The 13,573-nt window shown below is 43.3% G+C and overlaps 1 protein-coding gene across 10 annotated transcripts in view; it reads right to left on the reverse strand.

Moving 5' to 3' along the window:
• The window catches only part of ATG10 (autophagy related 10), a 599,909-nt gene that overhangs the window by 422,392 nt on the left and 163,944 nt on the right, over positions 1-13,573 (reverse strand). For 9 of the 10 annotated variants that reach the window (XM_029573980.1, XM_029573954.1, XM_029573973.1 and 6 more), the window contains exons 4-5: positions 7,196-7,264; positions 5,818-5,931 (exon numbers count right to left, since the gene is read on the reverse strand). In XM_029573980.1, the coding sequence (XP_029429840.1) occupies positions 5,818-5,931; positions 7,196-7,264 (183 nt within the window). The remainder of the gene's footprint in view (positions 1-5,817; positions 5,932-7,195; positions 7,265-13,573) is intronic. The other variant, XM_029573997.1, reaches the window with a different exon arrangement.

Consider the following 13,573-nt stretch of genomic DNA (forward strand, 5'->3'; position numbering starts at 1 on the left):
ATACATTTATTGCATCTGCGCTATTTTTCGCTCCATGCACTGATTAATATATCTCTCTCTCCCTCTGCCCGCCCAAATGCCATATGCGATAAAAACCATTTGGGTTGGTAATGCACAGCTATCACACAAAAAAGGTGTTGTTATTTCCAATATTAAAACCCGTGTTGCTGTGCGTTACTCTATCGCATTTGATGTTAGGAGCCGCTCATTACCATTAACTCTGCCCAAACTCCTCCCACTTGCATAAATAAAGTCACATTTGCATATTAGAACGCTATTTAACACACGCATTAGGGCCTTAATGCTAGCAATAAGGCCCTTACGCAAAATGATCCTATAAGTCTGTATCTGAGGCAATGAAGGGTGAAGTAACTTGCCCAAAATCACAAGGAGCAACAGTGGGATTTGAACTCTGGCTTCCCTGTTTTGTAGCCTGCTGCTCTAACCACTAGGCCATTTCCCCCTATGACCTTCCAAAAATAGTGCTCATGCTAAACTAGGCTTTAGTGTCCAATACACTGAGGGGCCGATGCAATAAGGGGCGCTAAACCTTTCGCGGGATTTTACTCGCGTTTTAGCATAGGTTTTTCGGCACTAATGTAGCCCTGATATATAAAAAGGGCTATAAAAACCACTAAAAAACCCACAGCAGGATTAGTTTGGATACATGCAAATTGCAGGGTAATAGCCTAATTAGCTATTACCCTGCAATGCAAAGAGGTGAGCTAAGCAAGAGACTGCTTACCACGTCTCCTGCTATCATTAGAAATTTAACGCCTGCTCAAAGGCAGACGTTAAATTTCACGCGGCTGGCCTGACCAAGGTCTGGTCCGTTGAGCCAAGCGGTCCGGGTCGGTCCTGGGGGTCCTCTCCATGTCTTAAAACAGTGCTTGCTAGACCCCCAAAGACTCCCTCCACAGTAAGTGAAGGGGTGAAAAGATTAAGAGTCAGGCACATAATATTAATTTATTCATTCCTTCACTTACTGCCGATTGAGCCATTCACTGTCACATGTCAGGGGAAAAAATCCCCTTTCACAAGGCTGTCCTGAAATGGGATTGGTCCTTTCATCGGGCCAGAACTGGGGGATGGGGAGGGAGCTTTGGTCAGGTCAGCCGCTGATGCTGGTCTGGATCTAAGCATCAGGTCTGAAGAAACGGACGCTCATATTAGCGCCCGTTGTGACTGTGGGCGCCCGCTAGAGATGTAGGCGCATAGCCACGTCTCCTGGGCGCCAGATGCATCTGAGCACTAGGAACGCACAATTTTTCCCTAGCGTGTCCTTTTTAACACAACAGCTCATTTTAATATCGCGTTGGGCACTCAGGAGAGGTGGCTGTGGGCACGTTAGGAAAACAGGCGCTCAATACGAGAGCCCATTTTAACACGCATCTTATTGCATCGGCCCCTAAGACATTTAATTGCAGAATATGACTGGATTTAAAGTGAGCATGGCCCGTTTGAGCAGAGCTAAAATCCATGGGGGAAAACCCCTTGCTGATGGATAAGATTCCAATAGATGGAGCCACTGGCCCCACTCTGCCTGTCCTGCGATCCCAAATTCTCCGTCACATATTGCCCTTCACCCACCACTAGCTCCAATCCTTCATCACATATAGCCCCTAAATACTCACCTGGCTCTAATCCTCTATCACATACTAGCCCCTTTCCCAACTCTGATCTCCTATCAAATATCCCTCACCTTCCCCATGCCCAGTTCCTATCTCCCCCACATACCATTTCCCTCCCTGCTATCTGATCTTCCGTTCCATCCCAACCCCTACACCCAATCCTCCATCAGATACTGTCCCCCCAGATTTCTCCTCCTGCTAACGGAAAGGTAGTACTGTAGGGAATCCCTAGGAGTGAAGAATGAAATATGGAGGCAGGCTCTGGGGGGGTAGGGGGTGACTCACTTGCAGAGGGAAAGAGGTCTCTCTGCCATGGGGGATGATGCTGGAGCGGTTCCACTTTTCTCCAGGATTTGGAGATAGTGGGAATCCCCTTTCATTTTGGGCTGGTTAGCACTGGGGATTTCTGCCAGGAGTTAGCATTCAGGGATTATTTTGGTTATCAAGCATGTCCGCACCATGGCCATGGCTGTACAGAAAAATGTAACATGCCCACAGTAAACTTATTGTATACCGTGTTAAGAGGTGTTTTACCACGCACATTACATTTTTACCAACCTGCATGGTAAAAAAAAATGTTACCATGAGTTTTATTGCATAGATCCCTTAAGTCTTTAAAGGAAGTAGCCTTAGTCAAAGCTACTTCTTGCAAGTTTCAGATATTTTTCCTTATATCCCATATTTAAACAAAGCTGGTTGAAAGCTGGTCAGATCAGATTAGACTCCACAGACAATAAATAGTGTAGTTTTTCAGGCAAGGAAACTCCTTAGTGGTGGAGTAGGCAAAGTACGGTATGCTATATTGAAGTAAATAGGGAAAATAGGCAAATCAGACAAGCCTTGCTGTGTTACTTTGTCATCAAAATTCTTTTTGACTGCAACACTCTGCTTCTAAATATAGCAATAATTATCAAATTACCTTATAGTCAATTTCTACATATCTTCTCCATAATTTCTGGAGCCCCTGCATAGTAGGCGTGTGATGCCCTTGGAGCGGTCTATGGCTGGGGTAGGCTGCAGAACAGACCAGGCTGGAGAATGGTCTGCTTTTCATCAGTTTATTTTCAAAAGTACATAACAGAAGAGGAGCAAAATGGCTGCTTACCTCAGCAGACTGACAAGCAACGAAAATGTCCAGAACAAACACAGCATTGGATCACAGCTTCCTTCTTCTCCCTGGGGCCTCTCTAACTCTCTCAGGGCCTCACCTTTGTATCCCTTACCTCAGGGAAACGCCCCCACCCGAGGATCCCTTTCCTGTCTGTCTTAAGGTGGACTGGGCCAGACAGCTGGAGCCGGTCCATTAAGGCAGTCTGAGGCTTTCTATCATACACTCTGTCACAAGGCGATTCAGAACATCCCCGATGGCCATGCAATATGTAGCAAATGAGTGCATATGCCTTTACATTACGTGCATGAGAAGCCCCTACTGTAGAACTGCACGGAGCTCTGAGCAGTTCCAGATAAGCCAGCTGAAAATGAGCATACTTGCTGTTATTTTCCTGACCTAGCATGAGAAATTTCATCCAGTCTCCTAGTCTAGTCATATATCCAGCTCCCTAGGAAGAATATGCAGTACACCCTGAGCCTATTGGTTAGAGCAGCGGGCTGCAAACCAGGGGAGACAGGGTTCAAATTTTGCTGACACTCCTTGTGACCTTGGACAAGTCGCTTCACCCTTTATTGACTCAAGTACAAATTTAGACTGGGAGCCCTTTCTGGACAGGCCAATGCCTAAGGTACCAGGAGTTATTTCTAGGTTTAAAATCTAAGAACTGTGAGTACTTATTTTCTCTGCTCGTCCTAAAGGGAGTACAATCACACAAAAAAGAAGAGCTTATTTTCTTATGATAACTTTTTCAACATTTTATTTATGTCACCACATATTGAACATCTATCTAGACTATTAAAATCGATCTAGTTCACACACTCCCCCTCATACATTCAACACACATTTCCTATAAAAACATGTAAATACACATTTCAGATTTATCGTAATTTTTAAAACATTTAAGGTAATAAATCAATAATTCATGATCAATTCAAATAAGTCATCCATGAAGCGAATCCTATGGAGCTTTATCAAACAAGCACATGATATTCAAAACCTTATCCCGAAAAGCACGAGATATTCAAAAGGTAAGTCCAACAAAGATCTTTGTTTCACCCTTTTATCCTGAGGGCTTTCTAAGGGAGTAACTCAACATGGAATAATCGGAATCTTCAACGATAAATTCACTTTAACAATATCAAGTAGATCACACTCCGTATTTCACCATTTTAACTTCTTCAACCACTGAAGCGTAGAAGTTCTTAATTTCTCAATTTCAACAAGCAACCAAATAGTGCTTTCTAATTCTAAATAACAGATATTAAAAATATCTTATTAAATCAAAAAGGATATGTACTGTTTTACACTATGATATATCAATGTCTAAACCATTGCGGCTATGCAAATACTTGAATTCACCGGGTAATCATAAAAGTGTACCTCATATGAATACCTTCACAGGTTGGAATACACAGAAGTCACTTAAAATAACAAGCCATTCTCTTAGATTCTCCTATACCGCTATCTCCCTGTTATCTGCATAAAAAGAAGAAGAAACGGACGTATAGTGGACAGTTAGAACCCAAAGATCCTGCTTAAATACAAAAAGACTCCATAACTGGCTGGTTTATAGATGTCAAAAACTCACCGGGAGTCCATGAATATCAACATTTATGATTACCCGGTGAATTCAAGTATTTGCATTGCCTCAGTGGTTTAGACATTGATATATCATAGTATAAAACAGTACATATCCTTTTTGATTTAATAAGATATTTTTAATATCTGTTATTTAGAATTAGAAAGCACTATTTGGTCGCTTGTTGAAATTGAGAAATTAAGAACTTCTACGCTTCAGTGGTTGAAGAAGTTAAAATGGTGAAATACGGAGTGTGATCTACTTGATACTGTTAAAGTGAATTTATCGTTGAAGTTTCCCATTATTCCATCTTGAGTTAGTCCCTGAGGAAGCCCTCAGGATAAAAGGGTGAAACAAAGATCTTTGTCGGGCTTACCTTTTGAATATCTCGTGCTTTTCAGGATAAGGTTTTGAATATCATGTGCTTGTTTGATAAAGCTCCACAGGATTCGCTTCATGGATGACTTATTTGAATTAATCATGAATTATTGATTTATATTACCTTAAATGTTATAAAAATTACGATGTCTGAAATGTGTATTTACATGTTTTTATAGGTAATGTGCGTTGAATGTATGAGGGAGTGTGTGTGAGCTAGATAGATTTTAATTGTCTAGATAAATGTTCAATATGTGGTGACATAAATAAAATGTTGAAAATGTTATCATAAGAAAATAAGCTCTTCTTTTTTGTGTGATTGTACTATTGTGTTAAAGAAGATTTGGTGAATGTTTCCCTTTGTGTCGTTATACTGAAGGTTACCGTCCTAAAGGGAGGGCAGGATCCCCAAGCTAAAAAGCCTAAGCACTTAAGGAAATCCCCAGTAAAGAGGGATAAAGCCCATGAAAGTAGAAACCTCAGCCAGCACTTCTGAATTCCTCTGTGACCGACTGAGAGCCTGCATTCTATCTTGGGCCTGGTACATCTGAATGTGTCCCTACTGGGGCATATTGTTTGTTGTTGCTGCTACTGTTTAATAATGGAAGTTACCAATCATCACTGTGACACTCACTGCCTGTGGATGAGATTTGTAAATATCTTCTATTTCTGTAAATAAACACTGCACTGTTTGGAACTACAACTGTGGCTGTATGTCTGGACTTTTTACAAGGTGCCTGTCTGGGAAGTGAGAACATCTACAGGTTGCCCTAAGCCAGTGGAATAGCTCAGGAGATAGAAACCCCTCAGAGGAGTGTGGTTCACCCTTTCCAGTGAGAGATTACACACACACACACACACACACACACACTCGGAATGCACCCCCCGCAAGGTGGTTTACATTTCCAGAATTTAAATTATCTTAAATATTTACAGTTTTCTTACATAATTTCTTCAATTTACCAGTAGTCTGTGTCATAATATTTTCCCTAAAATGAGGTCACTTTTTTTTTTTTTTAATAAATAAACTCCAAGATTCTCAGGAAATTTAGGTAAAAAAAAAAAAAAAAGACATGAATTTACTGATCTCCAAATAAAATGCCTTATAATAAACTGACCTCATCAATGGCAGCACACGCCTCATCTCCCTCGGCACTCTTCTCCGTGTAAGAGTCTGTGCACACCGTCTTTGATTGGAAATGTGTTTTACTCATGTAACCTTCATCACACTCCTGTTCCCAGAGAGAGAAACAATCAGACTGGGCTTACTTTTATCCACTTTGTATAATAAGCCTTAACAACTCAAACTATAAAATCCTAAAACAAAGCCTATCCCACATCATGTACTGTGTATTTTCAAAGTAAGCAAAGCAAGCAACAAGCAGTATTCACCCGGCACTGTTTATCAGCGACTCAATATTATTCAAAGTTTTTTTTATATGTGATTTTTATCATTTATAATGCCACCACTAACCACTGCATCACATTTTGAGCCTAGCCAACTCTTACTATGAGTTAACCACACATTATCGAGTATGAAAGCCTTAGTTATAGTATATTTATGCAGGTAAAAAAAAAAAACAAACAAACAAAACGCTTCACATGTTCCTAATAAAACTCAAAGTAGAAGCTGGAACTGCTGAACAACGGAAGAATTAGAATATTCTCTGTAGGGGACTGCCCGGGGGCTTGAGAAAAAGGTCCCTAGTTCAATCCCCCAGTTGGATTTTCCGTTCCCCATGTTGATTGGTGTTCACAAGTCTCGGAGAGTTGGGATTATTTTCTTAGGGATGAAATATCTAATATCCAGATGCAGGATTCCAGAAGCAGCCTTACCTCCTGGGGTCGTCAGCATCTTGGAGAGATTATTATCAAATAGGGGAAAAACATTCCCAGGTATTTGTGAAAGAAGGCTCATGGCGCTAGATTCCAGACCTGATTCTGATTAAGCTGGGAGTACAAAACTGAAGGGGGAAATAAAGGAAATTTCTGGTAGAGTTGGGTCAGACTTCAGTGAAATTGCTTGTTGCAGCTGGAGAGGGGGGAAATAGGGTTTGAAACTGCCAGTGATCCCTCAACAATGAAATCTAGTGGCCAGACTAGGAGTCCATGTTGCTATATTCCAGAACGAGCCATAGTCTATGGCCCCCAGCCAAGGATTGTCACTGCAATAGCTCTGAGTTATTGAGAATGAAGGCTCATGGTACCATAGTGCAACAGAGACCCGCACCATTCTGGTAGTCATTCTCTGGACTGCTGCCAGTCTGTCTATTTTCTTTTGGAGGTATGACGTCCAAAAATGGACACATTATTCTAAGCGAAGTCATATCAATGACCTTTACAGAGGAATTATCTCCTCCATTCTTCAGCTAGTTATGCCCTTCTCTATGCATATCAGCATCCTTCTGGTTCTGAGTACCTTGAGATCATCAGACAGAGTCACTTCAAGGTTTTTCTCCTGGTTGATGTGCATATCGGTTTCTTACAAATACATACCTGGCATATTGCTCCCTTGGCTTTCTTCGGCCCACCTCCCCCCAACGCAAGACTCTGCACTTTGTTGCACTGAAAAAAAAAATATATATATATATATTTATTTATTTTTTATTTTTTTTTTAATTTTATTTTTTAGCCTGGTAGTTCATCCTTTCTCCTTTTCTTCCAGTTCAGTCTGAACCAATGCTGAGATTCTGGTGCCCTTAACTTTCACTCATAACTACCCAGAATTTTCCCTCTATTTTAAGCAGAGTTGCTTATCTGTAACAGGTGTTTTCCAAGAACAGTAGGATGTTAGTCCTAACAATTAGGTGACATCATCAGATGGAGCCCCAATGTGGAAAACTTATGTCAAAGTTTCTAGAACTTTGACTAGACACAGTGAGCATGCCCAGTATGCCCTATACCATGTATCCACATGGGGTCCCCTCTTCAGTCTCGTAACATAGAATTATGATTAAAATAAAATAAAATAGGAGAAACCCAACTCCGTGGGGTGGCGGGTGGGTTTCATGAGGACTAACATCCTGCTATCCTTGGAGAACACTTGTTACAGGTAAGCAACCCTGCTTTCTCCAAGGACAAGCAGGATGGTAGTCCTCACACATGGGTGAATCCCTAACTACAGGCTGCTCCTCAACAAAAAAGGGAAGCAACAGACAGCTAGCCAGGTGCCAATGAGCACAAAAACACTGGTGCTGTTGGTAACAGAGAGGGAGTCAGCCTGAATCCAAACAATAGGCCCTAGGCAAGAAAGTTGGGTTCTACACCTCAAACAGGTTCCGATGGACAGACTTGCTGAACCTTCTGTCACGTCAGTCATCCCTATCCAGACAGTAATGAGATGTGAATGTGTGGAGATAACTTGCAGATCTTCTCCATAGGAACTGCTCACAAGTGGGCCACCAGCGCTGCCATGGCTCTGACAGAATAAGCCTTGACATGACCTTTAAGTTGCAGCCCTGCCTGGGCATAACAGAAGGAGAAGCAATCTTCTAGCCAATTGGATAGGATCTGTTTGGCAATGGAAACACCCAACTTATTCCTATCAAAAGAAATAAAACGTTGGGTGGATTGTCTATGGGCTTTAGTCCACTCCAGGTAGAAGGCTAAGGCTCGCTTGCAGTCTAAACTGTACAGTACTCATTTGCCTTGGTGTGAATGTCACTGGGAAAGAATGTTAGCAGGACGATTCACTGGTTAAGATGGAAGTCCATTACTATCTTCAGCAGGAACTTAGGGTGTATACACAGGACCACCCTGTCATGATAAAATTTAGGTTAAGGTGGATAAGTCACTAAAGTCTGGAGCTCGCTGACCCTGAGCGCTAAGGTGACTGCCACCAAAAATATGACCTTCCAGGTAAGGTACTTCAGGTCACAGGTGTGCAGTGGCTCAAAAGGAGCTTTCATCAGCTTAGCTAATGCCACATTGAGGTCCTAAGACACAGTAGAAGGCTTTAGAGGAGGATTCAACTGAAGCTGGACCCACATGAAACTATAGACTGTACAGAAATGGGTGTACCATTTACACCTTCGTGGTACGAACCAATTGCACTGGGATGAACTTGAATGGAGATGGTCTTTAAGCCAGCTTCCCATAGGTGTAGAAGGTAGTCAAGCACTTTTGTGTGGGGCAAGAGAATGGATCTAGGGTCTTCTGCTCACACCACACGGACAACTTCCTCTATTTCAGGTCATAGGACTTTCTAGTGGAAGGCTTTCTAGAATCCACCAGGCGGCTGCAATATTAACCTCTCAACATCCAGGCTGTGAGCAACAGGGCCTGGAGGTTGGAATGCTGCAGCCTGCCTTGGTCTTGCGTGATGAGATCTGGGAAAGTCCCCAGACTGATCAGTCTCCGTATGGACAACTCTCATAGGAGTGGAAACCAGACCTGTCTTGGTCAATGAGGAACTATGAGAATCATAGTCCCCGTGTTCTCACGAAGCTTCAAGACAGTCTTCACCACTAAGGGAATCGGAGGATACGCATACAGAACACCCTTGCCCCAATGACGGACAAGGGCATCCGAGGCCGGCTTGCCATCTGACCTGTACAGGGAGCAGAACCGAGGCATTTCCTGCAGCAGGGTTCACGAATAGATCTACGTCTGGGCTCTCCCAGACGCGGCATATCAGATTTGCTACCCCCTAGTCTAGGGACCACTCTTAGGGTCTGAAGGCTCGACTCAGCCTATCTGCTACCACGTTCACTGTCCCAGCCAGGCACAAGGCCCTGAGCACCATCCTGTGGGACAGAATCCACGACCAGATCTGGACTGCTTCCTGATACAGGAGGTACAATTCCGTGCCTCCCTGCTTGTTGACATACTATATGGCTACTTAGATGTTGGTTTGGATCAGGACAACTTTGTTAGACTGCCGATCTCTGAAAGAACATAGCGTGTACCTGTTCACCCGAAGCTCCAGAAAGTTGATTTGACAAATGTGTTCTTAAGTGGGCCAGAGGCCCTGGTCCTGAGCCCATCTACATGTGCTCCCCATACCAGGATGGATGCATTCATTGTTAGAACAATTTGGGTAGGGAGACTTTGAAAAGAGATCCTTCAGTCCAGATTTGAAAGTATCCACCACCAGGACAATGAGTCCCGGAGAGACGGGGTGACTCAGATGCAATCCTGGAGGCTCTGAGTGGCCTGGTGCCACTGTGACTTCAGGGTCCATTGGGCTCTGCATGTGTGTAAATTGCCAAAGGAGTGACATAGACGGTTACAACCATATAACCCAACAGCCTCAGCCTGTGCTAGGCTGATACCTGCTGACTCTATTTGATCTCTGTTGGTCATCAAGGTGACGGCCTGCTGGTGAGGCAGGAAGGCTTTGGCCTTAGCTGTGTCTAGCAGGCTCCTATAAAGTCCAATTGAAGTGATGGACTGAGATGGGACTTTGTGTAGTTGAGAACAAACCCTAGTGACTCCAATACATGAATGGTAAACCACATGGACCTGGCAGCCCCTGCCTGAGACGTGCTCTTAACCCACCAATCACACAGATATGGGAAAACATGCACTCCCAGCCTGCAGAGGTGCGCCACCCACCATGGCCAAGCATTTTGTGAAGACCCGTGGGGCTGACTCGAACCCAAACAGCAACACCTGGTACTGGAAGTGCTGATTTCCCAGCACAAATTGGAGAATCTTCTTGAGACGGGGGAAGATCTCGATATGAGTGTATAAGTCCTTTAGGTTGAGAGAGCATAGCCAGTCCCCTTTTTTCAAAAGGAGGATCAAGGTACCCAGGGAAACCATCTTGAACCTTTCTTAGAAAAGTTGTTCAAGGCCCTTTGGTCTAGGATGGGATAGAGTCCTCCTGTTCAATTTGGAATCAGGACGTTCCTGGAATAAAATCCCTAACATCTTGGCCCTGCTGGCATGGATTCAACCACTCTGACCATTAAGAGGGAGGAGAGCTCCGCTAATAGTACCTTCTGATGCGCTACTGCCCCCAAGATGGGCATGAAGGGCAATTGAACGGGACACCCAATAGATTCAATTGGTATCCTTTACGAATGATGGAGAGAGCCCACTGGTCTGATGTTATATTGGGCCACTTGTTCGCAAAGAACCACAGTCTGCCCCCAACCGGAGGTTCCATCATCCTGGATATAGGCAACTGGCCTATGCTCCTTATGACCCAGTCAAAACCCAGTCCCCAGAGTTGACTGAGGAGCTGGCTGGGGCTTGGTGGCTCTCTGCAGCCTAGGTCGGCTGCAAGAGCCCTAATGGTGATGCTGGGAGCAAGGGGCTAGATGATAGTACTTCCTTTGGCGAAAGGAAGACTTCTTTGGCCCCTGTCTCACTGGCCTTCAAGAGGAGGAAGATGGGTCACGTGTTCTGGTGGAGAGTTGTTGGAGGGTTTCATGGTTATCCTGAAGTTGGGTCACAGCATGCCTCAACATATCTCCAAAGAGATTCTCCCCAGTACACAGCATGTCAGCAAGTTGTTCTTGTACCTCTGGTTAGAGATCCAAAATCCGTGGACATGCCATTCTGTGGGCACCAATTCCCGCTGCAGAGACTCTCGATGTCATCTCAAAATCATCATAGGTTGCTTGGACCTTAGGTTTTCCGCACTCCAGGCCCTTATACAACAGTGACATGAGGGTGTCCTGCTGCTGTTGAGGCAGTTGCTCAGCCATCTCCTGCACCTGCTTCCAGATGTCCCGCTGGACTTAAAACCCCTTAAAAAAAAATATATTTTTTTTAAATCTCAAATATACTTCGCAGATAAGTACTAACATTTCTAGGTAAGTGGCAGCTGCTGCCACTTAGCCGGATATGTACAGACTAATCCAGCTATCTGGTGAGGTTTGCTGCTGCCACCTAGCTGGATTAGTCAGTACTTAACTGGCTATCTGGAGCAGGTTGCCACTACTTAGCTGGATAAGTACTGACATCCAACTAAGTGGCAGTGGCAACCTCGCCAAATTCCCAGATAAATCAGTATTTATCTAGCTAAGTGGTGGGGGCTGCATCTGCATGAGCTACCTGTCAAGAACCCCCTTCCCCCTTCCTGAGTTAAAATGTGCGTTTGGCCTGTGCCAAACTCACATTTTAAAGTCAACCAACTTTTTTTTTTTAAACTCCCAGTGCATTAGCATATCATTAGCCTGCTGCATCGGGAGTTTAAAAAAATTCAATCTGAGTGTTAAAATTGTGCCCCGAAATCCAGATTGCTGCATCAGCCTGTCCAATTGCCAAGTGCTTTTTATAAACTTATTTATATATTTTTCTCTCTACCTTTGTGTGTACTTTTTGAACATTTTTTTCTCAAATGTTATTAAGCCATCTCTCCCTACTCTCTCACCCACCCCAGTGGTTGATTATCTTGCACAACTTTCCTAAGGTAGAAAACCCAAGATCTTTAATCACATTGAGTGTTCACAAAATGAGTGTTCTATAAGAAATTAGCATAATCAAAATGACTGTTATACATGTAATAAGTGTGGTGCTTTAGTCCTTATGCAGATTATCTGAAGGCTCAGAGATTGCCCAATCTGTTTGAATTTCTCTATAATGTTGACTCAATTTAAAGCAGAACAAGCTACAATTAAGAGGGCCAAAGAGAAGTTAGCTACTATTAGAAGATCCTCCCCCACCATAAAGCATCCAGCAAGTCTTCACCCTCTGTCAGACTGTTGGCTCTGGTAGGCTAAGACCTGTGACACAAAGACATCCCCTAATACCCAATCAAAATTCCTTTTCTGCATTGGAAACTGACAATACCCCAGACATGGAGCATGAAGTGGCACCAAAAATAAAAAATATGTCAGCCAATGTACACCCAAACCCCAAACTACTACCAAACTTCAAAACTCCTTCTGCTGGGGTCTCTGTTACCAGAGATACTCATTTTGAGGGACACACAATAGTTAAATGCTTTACAAGATCCTCAGATGGCAAACCAGATTGGCAATGCAATCAAAGAAGAAAGTACAAACTGTAAAATCAGTGTTATCATCCATCTGGGGACCACTGACCTTGCTAGAAATAGCATTTAAGCAGTACAAAATTTCCAGGTTCTGGGGAAGCAGCTTAGGCACAAGGTAAAGATCATTACCTTTTCAGAAGTATTACCTGATCACGGAAAAGGAAATGAAAGGCTTATCCATATAGACAACTTGGTTCAAAACAGGATATAAAAAAGGTGGTTTTAGATATACAGGAGGCTAGGGCCATTTATGTAATAGTAAAAGGCTATATGGTAAAGATGGCTTATCTCTGTCCATGGCAGGAAAAAGCATCCTAAATAAGAAATTCAGGTCATATGTTATCAAGTGTTAAACTAGAGGATGGGGGTAGCAGAAGGAAGATGATGGAACTGGAACACTACAGCCAACAACTACAGGAAGTAGGCATAGAAATTAACAAAATAATCAGCTCAACAGTCCATTCCAAAGCATAAAGTCCAAAGAGGAAGCCAATAAAAGCAGCAAGCCATGAGAAAATAGCTGGAAAGCTATGAGCACAAATGTTTGCAGTATGGGTAATAAAATTCCAGAACTGCAAGCCCTAAAGTTGGAGGAAGACTTGGATATTGTTGTTGATACAGAGACATAGCTTAGTTTGTCTCATGATTGGGATACAGCCATACTGGGTTATAACTTGTTGAGGAAGGATAGAGATGACAACAAAGGGAGAGGGGGGGGGGGGAAGAGAACTGGATTCAGATGACAGCCAATGCTGGGTCCCGACATTTACGGTCTGGGGTACTGATATGCAGACATTAGGGAAAAAGCACAGGACTGCTTCTACAGTCAAGTCCAAAAGCAAAGTACGTTCAAGCAGCATTGTCTGAATTCTCAAGAAGGCTACTCACCCTCTAAAAAGGTTGCTAGCAGTAATTTTGTTATGGGT

This window comes from Rhinatrema bivittatum, chromosome 1, assembly GCF_901001135.1.
Source record: "Rhinatrema bivittatum chromosome 1, aRhiBiv1.1, whole genome shotgun sequence".
NCBI classification, from domain to species: Eukaryota; Metazoa; Chordata; class Amphibia; order Gymnophiona; family Rhinatrematidae; genus Rhinatrema; species Rhinatrema bivittatum.